At 40.7% G+C, this 19,915-nt stretch overlaps 1 protein-coding gene across 17 annotated transcripts in view; it reads left to right on the forward strand.

The window, feature by feature from the left end:
* Positions 1-19,915, forward strand: part of arvcfb (ARVCF delta catenin family member b) — a 217,629-nt gene that overhangs the window by 168,768 nt on the left and 28,946 nt on the right. For 9 of the 17 annotated variants that reach the window (XM_069524207.1, XM_069524214.1, XM_069524208.1 and 6 more), the window contains 4 exons: positions 1,485-1,602; positions 1,774-1,945; positions 3,893-3,910; positions 6,664-6,735. In XM_069524207.1, the coding sequence (XP_069380308.1) occupies positions 1,485-1,602; positions 1,774-1,945; positions 3,893-3,910; positions 6,664-6,735 (380 nt within the window). The remainder of the gene's footprint in view (positions 1-1,484; positions 1,603-1,773; positions 1,946-3,892; positions 3,911-6,663; positions 6,736-19,915) is intronic. The other 8 variants (XM_069524209.1, XM_069524211.1, XM_069524216.1 and 5 more) reach the window with 2 other exon arrangements.

Consider the following 19,915-nt stretch of genomic DNA (forward strand, 5'->3'; position numbering starts at 1 on the left):
TTGATACTGACATGCCATTTAGGCGTTTTTTATCAGCCAACCGATAAACTGATGTGACTGTAGTCTCCACTTCATAGACAAAAGGCAGAAATACTTAAACCAAGAAGATGACAAGTTGTTAAGTAAGAGAGATACAGTATTTCTATGTGTATTTAGAGTTTTATTTGTCAATAGGTGGCCTTGTATATCCCTTTGTATATGTAAAATAATAATGAGTGCAGACTGAAGGATTATTCTAATGTTCTTTAAGTATAGTGCAGTATGGCTGTGCAGTTGTGCGCTTTGTTGTTGAAGCGAGTCATCAACGTGTGTGACAGTGTTGGATGTGATATGTGTTACAGTCCACACAGCACTATACAGTTAATACAGTGCTGTGCTTACCTCTGCAAGGCTGCCACTCTTCCACAGGACTAACTGGGGGTCGGCTAATGGGATTATGTGGGTTGGAAGCCCTCATAAATGAAGTCCCTGGTGAGGAGCGGGGAGCCCCAGCTTTCCCTTAACCCTCTTTAAAGCCTCGCCTTTCACAGTCAGTCAGGCAGCCGCACTAAGACTGCAGCAGCTCTGCTGTGCTCAGGGCGCTGGCTGATGTAACACACATGGCATTTCCCTTCATACCAAAGATGAAATTTATGTTCATCATTTTCATTCCTAGATTATTTCTAAAGTAGTCAGGATTTCTTTCATTATACTTAAAAGGGAAAAAAACAGGATACAGGACATGGGTGACATGCAAACCCACTAAATCACATTGTGGGTTTAGACTTACATGTATATCTGACTTTTTTATCTGCTGTTCATTGTCTATATACTTGCCATTTTACTCTTGCTCTCTAGAGAATCCCTAAACCTGAGATGATACTAATGTAATATACAAATTATGGATTTTTATATTTCGTTGATTTTATACCTTGTATGATTGTAATGATAATGAATTAACCTTGAACTGAAAATAAATTGCCATTATACATAAAGTAATAGTAACAGTAGTTGTTGTAGGAACAACAATACTACTCGGAGTCATTGTAATTTGAGTGGAAAATGGAAAATTACAGTGCATTGTCAGATTTGAAGGGTTTATTGTTTAAATATAAGATAATGTTTTGAATATTGACTTTTAAAAACTGCAGTTTAATATATCAATAGAAACTAAAATACCACAGTATATTTTACTGTATATACGGTATATATGTATGTTGCTTTTGTTTTTAATTAATTTGATTGCTTGGTATTATTGTGTAATATTTGCTTCTGTTTTAATTTGCCAATTTTTATTTTTTTGTTTCTTTACTTTGTCATAAAGCACATTGAACTACAACCCCATATAGAAGGGGCTGTATTATTAAGTGTGTTGCTATTAATACCATTATTAATGTTATTGTATACTTGACAAAAGTCAGAATGGTAAACACAAAACTTCCCTTAAAGTCTTCCTAAAGTGTTAATGTTGTGCTTCACACTGCGTGTGTTTGTGACTTCTCTAGAAATGTCAGCTCAGATGGAGCAGAGGCTCGGCGCAGACTGAGAGAATGTGACGGATTGGTGGACGCCCTGCTGCACGCTCTCCAATCAGCTGTAGGGAAGAAGGACATGGACAATAAGGTAAGACAGCGTATGATTCATCCACTAAAACTGATGCCATTTAATATTAAGGCTGCATACAGCTGTACAGTACATGGTCTCTGTTCTGAGTCTTTTCTATAGAATTGACTGACGTCATGTTACCACACATGCAGTTTTACTTTTAACTTCCCTGCGTCTTTTTTCTCCTAGTCCGTGGAGAACTGTGTTTGTATTATGAGGAACCTGTCCTACCATGTCCACAAAGAGGTGCCAGGCGCTGAACAGTTCCAGGACCCATCAGCACCGCAGGCCCCCGGCTCAGCGGGACCGCTGAGGAAGAAGAAGGATGATGCAGGCTGCTTTGGAGGCAAGAAGGCCAAAGGTGGGAATGAGTGAGGAGGGAGACACAAGAAACAGAATCACCATTAATCACTATCATTCGTTCATAAAACTCCAAAGTGAGATTTCTCTCTCTCCAATAAAACACATTAGTAGAAAATGTTTGAATGGTGACTTTCAATTGTGCAACAGGCAACTTTGGACCAATTAGAAAAAAAACAATACAAGTTCTTATTTATGGCTAAAATGATTTGCAAATGGTTGCAAATGTTTCATTATCCTTATTTTCCTAGTGTTAACCTTTTGAACACTGTAAGATGTAAAGACAGTAGAGCGATATTAAAACAGCAAGACTACATAGACATTAGGGTTGGGCGATATGACTTCTTGATATTGACAAATCAGTATCCAGATTATTTCAAACTTTTACCTCGATTAAGATTAATGAACGATTATTTTATTGCATTATGTAATGAGAAAGTGCCAGAAATAACAAAAACCTCACTGTAGCTCCCGGAGCAAACTCTCAATGTTCCTCTCTGGTATTTTACAGATTGTTGAAGTATCGCCACCTAGTGGTCAGGAATAAATTTATCACAATATCATATTTATTCCACAATAACTATAAATTGCCTGAGGTGATACTTGGTTTTTGGAACAGGTTGTAAAATACATACAGTTCTGAGGAAAGGCTTCTCATAATCAAATCTTTACATCGAGCTCCCTCTCTTTCAGAGCCCGGTGAAGCTACATCTCAGATTGTTTTGTGAGTGCAGACATTGAAGATGAGGCAGTCCACTGTGTAACTGTGACCTCTAACCTTCAATATGTTGTTAAATGACTTACATAATTGATGTCTATCAAGTCGCCGTCTGCTGCGCCAGGAGGATTTTGTCTTTGCCCACTCTACTTAACAGATGTGCCGTTAGCTGCGTCTTAATCGGCATCCTCCCAGGCTGTTAGCTAAACGACACTGTTATCGCCCCGCTGTAAAACAATAATGGCTGCTATTAATCAGTCGGCCAATGAGGTGGATCTACCCGCCATTGACCCTTGACTTCTAACGCCTCACTGGAGAATCCTTGGGTTCAGGGGGTCAGGGACAACACAGGAGCTTACATGTACACAGATTTATAAAGAACCCAATTAACCGCGTGAATACTCTCAGAGCTGTGCACTGTGTTGAGCTGCTGCACACCCTGAAGGTATTCTGTGAGGGAAGAGGCTCAGGTATAGAAACATTAGACGCAGCTATAAAGGAGCGTGGAGGCAGGTAGTTAAGCAACACCGTCGGCAGTAGTCTGGGTAATTTGTTACCTTAAGTAGGCTATGTTTGGCCTGCTCTTCAGTTTAATGCCACTTTGAGTGTAAAGCACAACATTATGATCAACACACGCTCATGCTTTGTTTTAGCTAATAAACAGTCTGACTTGTTTTTTCTTTGAGCACGTCTCTGCCCACGCAGTAATCTTAATGAACACACACAAGAACACATTTCTATGTGGATGTTTCACTGTTCCTCTCTGTTCTGCCCGTCTCGATCAAACTGGATGCTAATTCCACTCTTTTCCAGTCTTTCCCTTATTTCTACTTTTTTATTCTCCTTCTTTCTCCCTTACTAGCCTCTCTTCATATTTCTGACTGTTCTTCCGTTCTCTCTAAAAAATCCATCCTATTGATGCCAACTCTTTGAACATGCCTCTCAGAAAACACCTATGGACTGCTAATGGCTTCTCGTCTCTTCTCAAAAGTACTCTTTGCCTTTTCCTCTCTTCGCTTTCGGAAATTCTCTCTGTCGGCCTTTTTCTCCTTTCCTTTCACCTTTTCCACCCCTCCATATTCAGTAAAATATGACTTTTTTGTGGATAACTCTTCACATATATTGCACAGCTTCTTCTTTAGCACACACATCTTTTTTTACCATGCCTCTTCTCTCTTCTCCCTGCTTTGTGTTTTTTGGCATTGCTGCTGCTTCCTTGGCTAACTATAGAGGAATGGTTTAATCAAGGTGAGTGGACCTCCTTCAACCCTTCTCACTTCAGTTCTCCTCCTCTCCATCCTTCCTCCCCTCGCTCTGCCTCCTCCTCCTCTCCCCGTGTGGTAGAATATAGTTAGAAGTAGGTTTGGGTGTCCTCCAAAAATCCGAAAAACTTGCAAGGACTTCCGAAAACTTGGGTTTTTCACTCATTCCACATACATTCCCTCACCATACCCACCTACTGTACCGTAGCACTGAGCGATTATAGACTCCCACATCTCCAATCTTCACAGTTCATTAGCGTTAGTTGTTCCTTAGTCTTTGAAAGTAAATGAAGGGTAAAGCGTACTTGGTAAAAGAGGTAAGTCCATTTGTCAGGAGGTAAGTAGAGCTTGACTAATCAAACCAATCAAATATGCAGTAATAGAGTTGAAATTAAAACTTGAAATCTGAACCCCAAAGTTTGTATTTGTTATGACTCTATGTGTGATTGAACTGAGCCTTTTAGACTGAAGATAAAACTAATCCCAAACAGTGCTGAAAAACTGCTGCTGACTGTATCCAACCAGAGCCCTTCATCTCTGATCCCTTTGTGTTGTATTTAAGCATAAATGTCAAGCTCTGCTGCAGGCCCTGCCAGTGTGTGTGTGTGTGTGTGTGTGTGTGTGTGTGTGTGTGTGTGTGTGTGTGTGTTTGTCACACCTCACTATGCTCAAAATTTGAGGTTTTCCCTGCAAACATTTAAAGTTGTTCGTGTTATACTCAACAAAAAGTTCTTCACTAGTTGAAAAGGTCCTTTAGTGAAATAGTTTCACATTTTGGGGAATGCTCTGAAGTGCTCGTTCATGGTGAAAGTTGTGTGAGCATTTTTTTCACTCATGTTGTGTACAGTGTGTACATCAACAATAAAGCTGAGTCTGAATCTAATTAGCTTAGCCTCTCTTAAGCTACATCCATAATACATTATTATTTAAAAATGCATCAACCCTGTTACAGACATGCCGAGCGTCCACACTGCTTCAGTTTTAGTCAGAAACAGAGGTTTGGAAACGCCACTGGACCATTTTAGTTTGAGAACTCTGGTACAGTGTTTTAGTCTAGCTGAACAGAAACAGAGATGTTTGAACACAATGCTGTAGACACTCTGCTTAATGGGGCTTTTTGGTCATAACGTAGCCTTTGCTCATTGATTAGTCTCTTTTCACATGACCTGCTTCAGGAGGAAAACAACTGGCATTAGTGTCAGTGTAGAACACAACATGGATCATCTATTACAAGTGCTGCTGACATTCTTTGCTAACAGCTGTTGTGCAGTTAAATGACGCATTTTACTATGATACAAGTATTTACATGAGTAGGAGACAAGCTATTATTGAGAAATCGGTGACAATCCTTGTGTATATGTTACTGGTCACGTGATTTGCACTTTCAGGCGTTTAAGTATGAATGGAGATTAAAACTGACATGGAGCCAAAACACTCACATGGACAGAGATTGTTTTCAAGTCGAATGAAGTGGTATGGATGTAGTCTAAAGAATGGAGGTGGTATGAGCAGCTGTCCTGCAGCTGTGGACTTGCCAGTTACTTGTGGACAGAGTCGGAGTAGCTGTTCCCTCCTGCCGCAATGCCTTCAGACTTTGTTCAGGTTGTACTCACTGAAAAAAAGAAACGAAATAGCGTGTAACAAAAGCTCAGCTTCATTTGTTTGCTTCTTTTGGACCTGCACCTGTACCTAACTGAGGCTGGACCCAGTAAAATGTGTTTAGCTCCTGCACAGTTTATTATTATTGTTATTTTCTGCTTGTTACAGTATTGGTATCTGCTTTCTGACCAGGGGAAAGCATAACCACCCTTTGAGGCCCATAGTGCACATACGTTAGAACCAAAAAAATAATAACGCAAAATGAACACTATAGAATGATTCCTAATTCAGATTCAGCTATAATATTAATGAAGCATTGATCTATTATAAATCTTTTCACTGGAGGACGGCACTAATGAACTGATACCTCACTTTACATTCAAACACTAATTCTGAATCCTTGATTCAGGCAACTTAAATGTATGAGTTTGTTTCCTGAAGGGAAGTGGGGGCTCATCACTTTCATCTTACCTGAACTTCAGTGGAGATAAATTCCACTTCTGTCTCGTTGAGGGCTCGGCCTTTATGTCTGTGTACCTCTTTCCTGTCCCGTGGGAATGTTCATGTGCATGTAAGATGACCATTAGCTGCTGGTGCTCCAGTCAACCCACCGTCCCCCATTCCATTTACCCTCAGACAGTCACTGCATTATTCAAAGTATTTTATCCATCATACACATTATAAAAGTGTTTGTATGAGTGTGGAAAGAAAGTGTGTATATATACTCTATGTGTGTACAGTCTTGTGCTCATAGTGTGTTTTTATCACCAGGGCAGAAGATGGTGTGTTTTCTGTGTGTTTGTTCATGCCATGTTTTAGCTGTCTGTGTTGTGTATACATACAAATGTTCATGCTTTATAGTTGATGGATGTGTAGTACAGTCCTGGATTAGACCGATATGTAAAATTCATAATTTTGCACAACCTCTATATAGTTTTATTTGGAAAGTTGATGCTATTCAAAATGCTATTATTTTTCATTTACTATCAAAAAAATACCTTTACGATTCAAAAGCAATGACATCAGCCTTCTAAATCCATGTCGGTCTAACCCCGGTATCTACAACATTCTCCCTTACAGTCCAGTCGTCTCACGAAACGACACTGACATCGTCTTCCCTGCTCTCTCTCTCTTACCCAGGTAAAAAGAATGGTGAGAACGACAAAAACTACGACACGTTGGATCTGCCGAAGCGCACAGAGCCGTCAAAAGGTAGGCGCTCGTCTGGCAGGCAACACGTCCCCCTGTTAACGCTCTCACTGCTGGGGGAGGATATTATAGAGGAGAGTGAGTCTGGAAGTGACTCCAGTGAGTTAGATGTCGTTCTGTAGAGGAAGACAGAAGGTGGAGACATGAGTGTGATGTGTTTCATTGAGGCTCAGCTGTGTTGGTGTGGGAGGCCTTTGACAGAACAGGTTTGTTCATTTAGCTGTGTTTGATGATTGTGCTTCTGTTTAAGCCATGTGAGTTGATTACTACACATCTAATATCTCAGGGTGCTTGGGTGATATTTTGAAGATTTCCACGATGTGACATTTTATGAACTTAGCAGTTGATTTATTGATTAGTCAAGAAAAAAAATGAGAGGAAAAGTCTTATAGTGGCTAACCTGTCATAGCTGATGCTAAAAGAGGAAACAGCAAATCAGACTTTCTCTTCAAGCACCTCTACTGCTCATCATATCTATTGTATTAAGAGGCGCACACACTCCAGGCAATTCAAGATGCAGCAACACACACTTGGTGTTTATGTTAAACTAGTGTTGATTCCAGGGACTTGGACTCATGAAACTACAGAAGTTGCGTGATCAGATGTGACTTCAGACCCAAACAAATTTGTATATGCCAAACAACATTCAATGTATTTTATTAAGTTTATAAAGCCAAATCTTTTCAATCTTTTGTTTCTTAGTAAACAATTTATATTTTGACATTTTAAATTGAAATAATTTAGCTTGTCCTGTATTGAACATAAAATATTGCTGCTGCCTCTTATAAATTCTCTCCTCTAAATTTCTGCAAGAATGTGATTTCCCAGAATGCTTAACTGTTCCTTTAATAGATAATGAAATCAGTTGTTAGTTACAGCACCATTTGGGATATTGACAGAAATCATGATGAAGTGAAGTTCCTGTAAATGGAGAAGACAGAAATATTCAAACAGGGTTTATTAAGTATGGATTAGCCAGAAAGGGGTGTTTGTGTTTGACTTATTTTGTTAGAAATTAATATTTTGCAACACATTGATTTAAAAATCCTACAAATATAATTATCCCATGATGACTGCTTATTGATTTTGGTTCTTCACTTTGCAAAGATTAGACATAGATTGGTGTAAAAGAAAAGAAAAAGACAAAATCACATAGAAGAAAATGCATATCAACTCACAGCATTTGGTTACTTGTCATATTGCACAACAATCCATAGTGCTGTATCTGCAGCACTGATTTAATTTTGTTACATTATGGTGAAGCAGTGACACAGAAACCTCTGCTTTCCTTTCCTCTCCTACATCGTCTCCTCTCTTCTATTCCGACTGAAGTGCATCCATATGGTAATAGAATGTGTATTTGCTTTTCTAGTACTTTCTTGTAGGTCTGTGTGTGTGTGTGTGTGTGTGTGCGCGTGTGTGATGTCCATCTCTCGTGGTGTCTCTTGAATTTGCCTGCACTTTTTACACACTCTTACGTGGCATTTGCACATCAGCACCTTCATCAGTGTCTAGTGGCAGCCACTCAAAGTCAATATCACTTCCTCTTTGCCTGTTAATTAGCCAAATTAACATGGCAAAGTGGGCTGTCATTAAACTAGATCACAATTAATTGCTGTGCTTTTCCAAGTTAATCCGATTTTGCTTTTTTCCTTTCATTCCTAAAGTGAAGGGAAGCAGACAAGCTCCAGGGATGATAATTAATATTTTCCACTCACTGGGTTTTCATGGACAAAAGCCAAGCTGGCATGCAGATCTATAGCGGTTTCAACTGTGGTACGATTACGTTACACAATGTGCAAACAGCACCCTTCAGAGTTTAGAATCCAGAGCAAACAATTATTGTTATAGACCTAAATGTCATACACAGTTAAAATATGTGAGCAGGTTCACGGTGCAGTGAGCACTCTGCGTTTTTTTATCCTCTCAGACTGACAAATCATATTCTACGTTAGCTCGACACGCAGGTGAATCACAACAGTTAGATTGCACGGATAATAAGCTTGATCATCAGAGCACATTTATCACTGTTTCCTCTTCAGGACACATCAGAGTCATCTGGGTGCTGTTTGTTTGTCTATGAAAATGTATGTTTGTGTGGGTTCAGGCACGTACTCCTCCCTCCACCACCACTGCCACCATGTGCCCTCAGAGTTTGCAGAGAGAGAGAGAGAGAGAGAGAGAGAGGGAGGCTCTCATTGGGTGGTGATGGCTAAGGGAGATATGGGAGATTACATGTGTATCCTGGTCCTGATCTGATGTCAGACAGAGAGAGGTGAACACTGGGACCAGGCTAGCCCTCACAGTAGGCAGTCATTAATCGTGTGTGTGTGTGTGTGTGTGTGTGTGTGTGTGTGTGTGTGTGTGTGTGTGTGTGTGTGTGTGTGTGTTTGTGTGTGTGTGTGTGTGTGTGTGTGTGTGTGTGTGTGTGAGCGTGTGTGAGCGTGTGTGACTGTTAGCAGAAACAGAGAGAGAATCCGGCTGTGTGGCTATTTTCAGTTTCCCAACAGTTTTGTGTACATTGATGCTTTTGGAGGTTGAAATTGATAATGTTTGTGGTTTTTGAATTTCTTGGTCTTTATCTTGTTTCGTGCCACATGAGGCAAAAAAGAGGAACAAGCTGTGAACACAACATTGAGAGAACTTCATGTTTTCTAAGTTAGTCTCCAACATCCCCTCAGAGGAATATGCACCTGTTCAGCTGCTAAATGCTCCAGTATGCTCAACAGCCTATAGTCCCTGTCTGTTTACCATGTCAGTGCTGGGGGGGGGGGTAGTGTGCACTGGGTTTATCACTGAAAACAGCTGACTGCTATGTCTGGAAGTCAGGTAGATGATGTGAGAGTGAAACAGAATGAGCTGAAAAATACTCTAATGGTCTGTAGAGCTGAGGATAACTGCAGGGTGGGATGATCACTTTCCGTATGTTTGTCAAAAAGATTTCGCTCCACACATGGTCATATAAAATTGTTATTCTAATAATATCTGCTGTCTAGCATTTTTCAAAAAGCATTTATTTTCTTAATAAAACACTAAAACTTTATTTCGAACAGAGATCAGTGACATTTTCCTGAAGTTTGGAAATACAGCAGTTCACCTTTTCAAGAGTAGCCAGCACCTCTGAAGGTGACTAATTAACATGCCATATGTTGTTTACTTAATATACACAAAAATATCATTGTAAAATCAACAGTGCGCACAGAGTGTGTCGGCTGCCCCAAGAATATCATGGCACCTCAAATTAATTATCCTTTACCTTTACGCAGCCTGTGTCACCATTCATTTGCTTTGTCTTACACTCTTTCTGCTGCACTGACTCGATGAAGTGTCACGATGTGGGAAAGTGCTTTCCTGAGCACCAAAATAATGAGTGCTAACTTCCCAGCAGAACTAAGACGCCAGAGATTTGACCTTGACAGATGAGGAAGACCGGCTCTGCTTATAAAATCTGTTTTAGATTAGTTATTTGTTGACTGAAGCTTTGGACATTCTTCAGTACTGATGCACAAAGCTGCAGACATGCTTTGTGCTACAATCTAGGACAGATTCCACTTAAAGAAAATAAGATGGCAACCCTTCCTTCGTTGCTTCCATAGCAACAAGGAGAAATAAGAAATAAAAGTAAAATGACACAATACAGCACATTCAAAGTTAGTTTTCTTGTAGTGTGGACAGTTCAGCCTTCGTGGGCTTGAGCAGATAAATATTATTACAATTAAATAAATATATTACAATTCATACCGAAGGAAACATACATTTTTGTGTCAAGCTGTATTTCCCCTTAATTATCTAGAGTATTCTAATGTTGCCGAAAACATATTTATACTTATATTACTAATAAATTATAATAATAAAAGTAAAAATCTCTTTTTGCAGCTTGCATGCTCATGCTGTCAGTCTATCGCTTGCTGGTGCCATGGGTCATAATGTTTTTACAGTCCATGCAGACAGTGATGTCATAAGATCCCTAAACTCACTTATCCTCTGGGGAGCATTAATATCTGTCATTGAGAAATTAACATTTAAGTTGTTGAGATTTGAAAAAATAAGACATTATAATAAAGTATCAAATGTGAGTTGTTATACCTATTTCTTTCTGACTACAGTAACTTTTCGTTGGCATTATGGTGACTCTAAAGTATATATAATTTGTTAATTTGAAAAATCCATATCAGCTAACCCTGATTGCATTTCTCCTCTAGGCTACAGTGTGCACAGCAGTAGTATATTCTTATTATAGGAAATAACTGGAAAGCCCTGTTTTTGTTGGCAGAGCTTATTCCCAGCCAATGAATCTTTATGTCGAACTGCTTGTAGTTTACCGTGAAGCTGATTGATCACAGTTTCATCAGGTACTGCCAATTAGTCACATCTGGCACAGAGAGCAATCTGACTAAGCACTTAAGACCTTGAAAAGCCTCAGTACTTTCCACGAGCTCGCCCTCTTTATTTCTCTTTCTGCCTCACTTGCTGATTCTCTTTTTCTCTTGCTCTCTGCCACATCAGTGCTCTCTCCAGCCCTGGGAGATTTATTGTGCTCCCCTCGCTGCTCAAACACACATTGAGATATAGAGAAAACAGCAGCGTTTACCGAGACAACAACTGTGTCACATGTCTCTGCGCTTTGTCTTGCAAGCCGAGCGTTTAATTTGCGGAAGGGACTTAGTGTTGACAAACAACAATGGTGCAGGCTGTTTTGTATTGCATTGTATTAGCCTCTTTGATATCTTCCCACTAGAGATGTCTATTTGTACTATAATCAACACTGACTGTTTCGCTATCAGAGTATCTCTTTCTCTGATGCGTCTGAGCTCTTGAAAAGTCACGGGCTGAACTGAATAAAGAAAAACAGAGCTGCACTTTGGGTGCTTGTCTCTGCTGTCGTTGCTACAGATGCAGGAGAAATATTTCACCTGATGGCTTTGTGGCACATATCACATTCTTTTAATCCTCACTGTAATATCTTCATGCCTTGGAAGCTGCGGTGAGACAAACAATAATTTTTCCCAAAGGCACGATAAACGTCCTGCCACTGTGAGCAAATATGTTCAAGTAGATCCATTTTTCATGATAAAGCGTCTTTTGCGCCATTAACTGCTGCCAAGTCTGCTTCAGTGTAGCACAACTTCGATAGGAGGGAAAGTTTTGGCCTGTTCTGTGTCTACTTTACACCCAAAGTTAAAGCGGAATATCATGAATGATTTGTTCTATATTGAAAGTTTCGAGCTGTGGTCTCATGTGGGTGCTTTCCGTCTTTATTGCTGAGAAATTTAACACCCAGGTAGTGAAGCTGAATCCTCGCCTCGCTGACCTCTTGCTAGCACGCAGTCAGGCAACCATTTGGGTGAGTCAGTCTCTTTTTGTTCAGAGTAAACACACCGCTCAGTTTCTCTCTCCTGCATCTCCTCCTCCTGACTTCCTGCTGTCATATTTCACAGCAAAGTGAGACCCCAGATGATGACAAATAACGACCTCATGAACAAACAGACACACACAGACTGAATGTCACATATCAAGGACGTGCACAAGGCGGGGGCATGTTTGGCTGAACTCGCTGTGCTGGAGAAAAGTTTAATGTTTTTGCTCTGTCCCATTAAAGAGAGGGGTAAATATACTAAACTTGGTATTGGTGAGAACTGTGTCTTTGTGATTTGTTTGTATCACTTTTTTTTATATTATCATGAAACAATCATTGCTAGATAGCTAGCCGGCCTAGATGTATGAAAGATTTTTAGCTTTCCTCGAAAAGTATCACACTCACATACAGAGAGAAAGAGCTGAGGGAGGTAGATAAGGGGAGAGCAGCTATAAAGAGCTTGAACTTGGCAATATGGCCAAATTAAACATTCAGTGGATATTGATAATTATCACAGTAAATGTCTTTGAAGTTAAAGACTGAGTTTGGCTTCTGTTCTTAAGTAAATCAATTATGGGTTGTACCACCTCACAGTTCTTACACAATGCATGAGACAGAATCCACAGACAGAAGTGAATCATCAGGAAAATGGGACAGTGACCGTCAATGACAGAGAGGGACAGAGAGGGACTGCAAGCCACAGACAGTTGTTTTATTTTGTTGGAGGTGATGTGTTGTACTTGAAGGGGTGTGTATGAGAAGCACATGGTGTTATCTGTGTCCCCGTGGTTTTGTGATTTGGCTTTTTGTTTGCTCTGATTAGGTAATTAAATGTATAATATCTTAGTAGGATGATTTTCACATTAACCCTGCAATTGACTGCGTTGTTCTTAAGTACTGGTCTGGTGCGCATCACAGAATATGGCTCTTCCGAAAGCCACTGTGTAATTCGAACCCTACCCTAAAAGAGTGCTGGAGAGCCTGGTGACCGAGGAAAATATTGTGTAATATCGGATGAGTTTGAAAAAGGGAAAATCCAGAGCCCCCCTTAAAGGATTTATTTGCCAATGACATTTCAAGCACGTCTCTTTCCCAGACGTCTGATAAAAAACAGTAGCTTTCTTAAATACCCACAATCCATTTTAAGCAAATTACATGATGTATCAGCAATACAGAATATACATGTCATACTCTTTTGTAACTATAAGTAGAAAACTAATATACAAAATACATATCAAAAACACACAGGATGAAAGTTGATGATTCAGTCAGATTCTCAGAGCACGAGTGAGCCTCAGCAGACACATCAGGTACATATGAGGGTGGTAATGGTAGAGTGTGAGAAAGTTTCAGTATAAAAGGACCATGCCAGTAACAGTAGGGAAATGATTTGTACTGATACTGTTCATAGTAAGTGACACTGAACAGTTATACATTTTTTCTTACGAATACATATAGTATAACATATATAACCCATTTTTTCCTCAAAATGTGCACGTCCCTGTAACATTTAAAAAGCAACAAAAATACACACAACACTTGCTCAGACACATGCTCATACACAGTCACACATACTTTCTCACCCTCAGCTTATCTGCTTTCTTGACACATAGGGTCCAATCCACACAGGGTTGGATCCTGACTGTCTGGCACCTTATGTCACTCTCTCACTCTTTGTGGCCTTATTGCATTTCCCCCAGCAATACACCTACCGTATGCCAAATATTCGGAGGGTTACTTTGCCTCTAAAGCGGTTTTATACCGGATTCTGTCACGTCCAGAGGGAAGTGGATGCTCCTCTAAGAAAAGGAGGCCAGTGTGTCACGAGGTGTGATGAGTGACTTAATAGTTTTATAGTTTTGTTCTCTTTCAGTTGTAGCCGTCTAACAGGGAGATAAAGCTAAATGTGGTACAAACAAAAAACAAAATAATGTATCTCAGGAGAGTTCCTTGTTAAATAAAGGATAAATAGATATAAAAAAACAACCTTGAACCAAAAACATCAGATATAATCTGGCTTTACTGGGTTTTCCATCCAAACTTTATTTAATGTTGTTCTCATCAACAGTTTGCGGCTCTAAACTATGCAAAGTGTATCACCATTCAATTTTTAAAAAAGTAACACGTTAACTTCTCTTCCGAGTGTGGCCTTTTCCTCAATGCAAATTTAATCACGTCTTTAACTGTTCCTGTTTCATACAAGATTAGTACAGCCTCATCTATTGCATTCTGTCCATCCTGGGAGAGGGATCCCTCACCGCTGACTCTACCTGAGGTCTACACGTTATTTTTCCCCTGGTAGAAATGCTTTTCTGGTCATTTGCTCCTCATCCTTGTCGAGGGTTAAGAACAAAGGATGTCACACCTTGTTAACCCTTATGAGGCAAATTGTGATTTGAGAATAAGGGCTTAAGAAATTAATTTGATAGATTGATTGATATATTTGTTTTAAACATGGCTGTGGTTGGCCTATATCTAATGGCCTTATCTCAGCCGTGACCTTTTCTGAATCCATTTAAGATGTTTCTGCACCAGTGATGCTGCTGCAGGTGCATTTTGCTCTTGTTGAAGGAGGTGGCATGATGTTAACTGATGTTACCTGCCCACTCTGATTGGATTAGGGGACCAGGTCCCCTTATGTTATTAATTACTTTTGAATAAATATATTTAAAAAATGTGAACATGCAACACAATGCATTGTTTACTTGTATTGGAGTAGGAGGTACAGATATTTGCTGATGTATGTGGTGGTTTGGAACAGATGGTATATATATCCTTGTATGTTGGAAGGTCTTTCGCAATAGTTTGATGTTAAGTTGCCAACCAGATGATAGAGAGCACCAGCAGATGTTAAGGACATTATTAGTTGTGTACCTTGGAGCACCCTGGGGGAGTACAGTTAATCTGCTTAATTACAGATACATGAAAAAGGTACAGTGACAAAGTAAATGCACATTGTTACATCCCACCGTTGATCCTTGGTGGATTGGACGGTTTTCTGATATTGAATAAAGCAATTGGAAATGCAGCCAAGAAGCATTTTCAGATGCAATTTAATCAAATGTTGAAAAGTGAGTTCAGTCTTTTTTTGGGGCAAACTGGCAATCATAACTCTGTCCAACTTTTAACTGTGGCAGTAAGTCGTCTGTATTTTTACGGCCTGGCTGCGGTAATAATGACTGCTTAAATAAAATTCAACATAAATGAATCATCCTTCCCCCTGTGATGCAACCATTGAATGAGTGCCATCCATGCATTGTAGGCTGAACTGTATTATTCTGTTTCAGACATTTTTTTGGCAGCTGACATTTTTTGGCTGCTTCAGGTGCCACCACCTTCTGAGCCAACACAGTGGTGGCAAAACCAAGTTTGAGACATGAAATCTGGTTGACAGAGACACATGTGGATAAGTGTAACTGTTCCATTCGCAACTAATTATCATCTGGATAGTTGAGATTCAAGTGTAAATGGGGCCTTTACCAAGTATGACGTAACTGAGTTCCCGGTTGGATGTGTTGATGGTAGAGGATCATATTTTACTGACCAGATAGAGAAGAATCGACACGTTTATGAAACTAAAAGAATGCAGGGAGGGACACAGCATGGCAACATTACTCTGTAGATATGTTTTTGTCTGAAAAGTATGACGTCATGTGTTAGTACTGTACTGCCAACATGTTAAAAACTCACTCCAGATGTGAAATGTTCCACTCACCCTTCCCTCCCCACCTCACCTGGGATTAAATCTGAATCCCACTCTGCTCCACCAGCTGCAGGGAGCGGCGGCAGCCATCCAGTTAGCCTGCTCAGCTGGCCGAGGCTAACCTGACACTGCTCACATACCTCCTCCTTTGTTGGTATTAAAACTAAGCACAACAAAGAGGGAAAACGAGGACTAATTATAGGAATAGCCAGTGGCTTGCAGTTGACATTTTACTGACTGCAATCCCCCCACTGCCCCTTTAACTCTTTTCAAGCAATTTCACACAGGCAGCGATGAAAAGGAGCGATAATAGAGCGAGGATCAGTAAAGGAAAAATGAGGGGAGCAAGGTTTATTGAAGTGGGACCACCTTGTGTTTTGTTTGAAATACAAAGAGGTTTGCATAATAATGCTATTCCTAGGAGGTCGAGTAGAGAGTGACTGTTCTACACATCATTAGCAGAATGAAGTCCTTGCAGATTAGATTGTGTGTATGCGTGCATTGATGCATGGCAGCATTTACCCACCTGTGTTTGGCAAAGGATAGAGGGGCATCTCTAATTCCCAGCACTTCCTCTGTGACGGTGCATAAACTCTACAGCACTTTACACACACCAACACAGCAGTGATCAACTGTTTCTCAACTTCTTTAAACTTTCTTTACCCCCCAAAAAACTTTCTGCCCTTGATCAGTGTTTCTCGTCCTGCTGGGCTCTGTGGGGTTCTAAAGTGCTGTGAATCCATGCTAGCCGGCAGCAGAATCAGGCCCTTCAGATGATTAACCATGTCATTCGCCTCCCCCATCTCCCCCCAACCTGAGCAGTTGGAGCAAAGTGATGATTATGAGACAAGAATGAGAAAGTGCAGTGAAATTTAGTTGCCAAATGGAGACTCTGTTTGGCCCCGTTCGTGGCACAAGAGCGCTGCTTCCTGTTTTTGCGAGAGAAGCTTTAATCTAATTAAAAGCAGATTAATGATGTGCAGACTGACATCACCAGAGCTACAACACAGGCTCAATGTGGGAAGAAAAAGCACCCCCTCCAGAATTCACTACTGTCCTGTTACTGCTCAACACTAAATGAAATATTGGTCGTAAACAGTCTAGACTGTTGTAAACAGGAGGACCTAAGTGCACCCTAAGGACTGCTGTCCTTGCATACAATCGAAGAAGAGGGTCAGATGGGGCAGAGAAAGAGTCGAGCACTGGAAGTTGTCTAATCAAAGTGTCCCTCCCTGAAGATTTTACTCCTAAGCATAAAATCAAGCAGAGCCACACTGTATATGATGCTCTAGATGATATTTTAGCTATTTAAATTTTATCCTGCGCTACATCAAGTTTGTTCACTGCTCCCACATGAGTCAGCATAGGAGTTGAAAAGCCAAGGTTCCGGTGTAGTACCACACAATATTCATTTTTGCAGCAGTCCAAAAAGAGATGACAAGTAGAAGGGGAAGTATAAACAGTCCAAGGACAAAGATGTAAGTGTCTGTATGTGAGAGACTGAGAGGAGTGAGAGGGAAGAGGCTGACATGAAAACACTTTTTAGTGCTGAGTTTTCAGTGTCCACAGCCAATCGTTTTGATAGGTCCATAATGACAAGTATTCAGGATTTTAATGTGCATTTGATTTGACGATGGGTTCATTTAAGCCGGCGGGGGAAGCTCATCTCATCCTCACTGCCTTTCATTTGACTCTAATAAGCACACATGCATGTGCGCACACCCTCACACAAACTCGTGCACACACACAAATTCTAATTCATACAGCTGTCTCTCTCTCTCTCTCTCTGTCACGCACACTAACGCATGCACACAGACATATGCACTCACACACAAACATGCAAAGACAATTCATACTAACCCATAAAATCCTAATTCAAACTGTCCATAAATAGTTTCTCTCCCTCTCTCTCACACACACACAAGCACTTTGTCAAACTTTGTCTCTCAATCACAAATATGCCACCCACACACAATAACTCACACACACACACACACACACACCGGACATACACACATGAACAGGACAGTGCACTGTGCCCTTGACAAAGAGTGTGATATTATGTAGCTATTAGAGGTGGTGTTGTTTGTCAGGGTGTTGGAGGGAGACAGAATATTACCTGGGAAAATTGACCACAGCTATGTGTGTGTGCATCTGTGTGTATCTGTTTGGGGGAGTAAAAGCATATAGACTGCCCTCCTCCAAGGCGAGAGTTAATCCAGAGTATCCATCACACTTCAGTGTGCAATCTCCCAGAGGGGAGGGCCGGCGAGGCCGGAGGAAGCGCTAAATGAGAGATGGATGCTGACACCGACACAGACACAGGAAATCCCTCTGCTGTCGAACACCATCACAGCCCACATCCTGCATCCCTGATGAAGAGTCAAGCCCGAGACAGTGTGCACTTTCTATACAGAGGACTGGTCCCCCTCCCTTTTAATTTTTCTGAATTTAAAGGTGAAATACAGCCGCAGCATATACGTTTCCTCACATAGTGTGTTGTTTTATTGGGCTTCACAGCATTTAAATCAGCAGCTCCCCACCACTTCCTCAATTTGTCACATAGAGGCATAGATGTACAGTATTTTACCATTGCTGCTGGATTACAGAAGTTATTGCCTCTAAAAGAAAGACTCACATTGTCCTGATGCTACTGAATCAAACAAGGAACCCGGGCCAGAGCCACACAGGTGGTTACAGTTAGCAGAGGTCCATAATTTCAGAGAGAGCTGGACTGCAGCATGTATTAGGCCCCATGTAGGACACAACCCATTCCCCCTCAAGTCCCAAGCCGGCACAGCAAACACTGGTTTCTCACTTATAGCTAAGAAAGATAATTGATTTATAATAGAACAGATGAACAGGAATAAGCTTAAAATAATGATTACTCTAACTTTAGCGAGACAAAGGACAAGATAACAAAAAATATTAACGTGTAGCTGGAAAGGAACTGCTAGCCCAAGGTTGCGTTCTTTTGTCACCTGACATCGCCATCTTGGTTGGTTATACTGTATCTCCGAGGCAGCTGGCAACCAATCACCAACGAGCAGTAAACTGGTCCACCAACCATATCCTTGTACCTGCACACAGTATTTGCATTTAAGAATGCAAACACTCCAGATGTGTGTGCAGTGTTGACGGCTGCGTCCCTGATCTGTTGTTTTTCGGGATGTCTGCTGCGTGTCAGCCGTGGAGCTCCTTGCATCTTCCAGTCCTGTGATAATAATAAAAACCTTGTTAAAACAAATGAATGAATTCAGTCAACAGAACAATAGGGTGGTTTTTTTTGAAGCAGGTACAGGAATGGTTTCAAATAATTGTTTGGTGAAAGATCATTTTCATTTTTCTGTGAACTGTTGGTGGCACACAAAGAAGAAAAGCACTGCTCACATGCAGGAGACGCACATTACTCAGACATGCAGTCATAACACACAGACAACAAAACATTTAAAAAAAATATCTACACAACTGCAATTATATCAGTATGTTTCTCCTGTTTGATTGCTTAGTTTAATTCATTGTTTGTACATTTTCACCTTGGAGACAAAAGACTGTTAGGATTAAGAGAATTGGCTAATTGCCAGGTCACACCTCCTATAGAGTCTTCAGTCTAAGACCCCTATCTGCAGTCTTCATTCCAGTCATTGGCATATCACACCACAATGCACTCACACACACACACACACAAACACACACACACACACACACACACACACACACACACACACACACACACACACACGCCATCAGGCCACACGATTATCTCGGCTTATTCACAAAGACTATACACCTAAGGACAACCTCGCTTCCCCCTCCCCAAACTACTCAGCGTATCTTTTAGCTTGTGCTGCAGTGCATCACTTTTTCTGAGGGCAGATTGTAGATGGCTTTTTTTCTTTTCTCTTCTTTCTCTTCCCTCGTGTTCACTGTCTAGTTTCCCTGACATGATCCAGTCATCTCTATGGACTATTTACCAGACAGCTGTCCCATCCACCGTACAACCCCCATAGCTCAAATCCACTCAGTCACGATTTCCTCCTTCTCTCTATCTATCTGTCTCCCTTTGACTCCTTCCACTTTATTCTATCCTCTCTCTCAGCAAATTATTCCTTACTTTCCTACTC

The sequence above is a fragment of the Paralichthys olivaceus genome, chromosome 4 (assembly GCF_024713975.1).
Source record: "Paralichthys olivaceus isolate ysfri-2021 chromosome 4, ASM2471397v2, whole genome shotgun sequence".
Lineage (NCBI taxonomy): Eukaryota > Metazoa > Chordata > Actinopteri > Pleuronectiformes > Paralichthyidae > Paralichthys > Paralichthys olivaceus.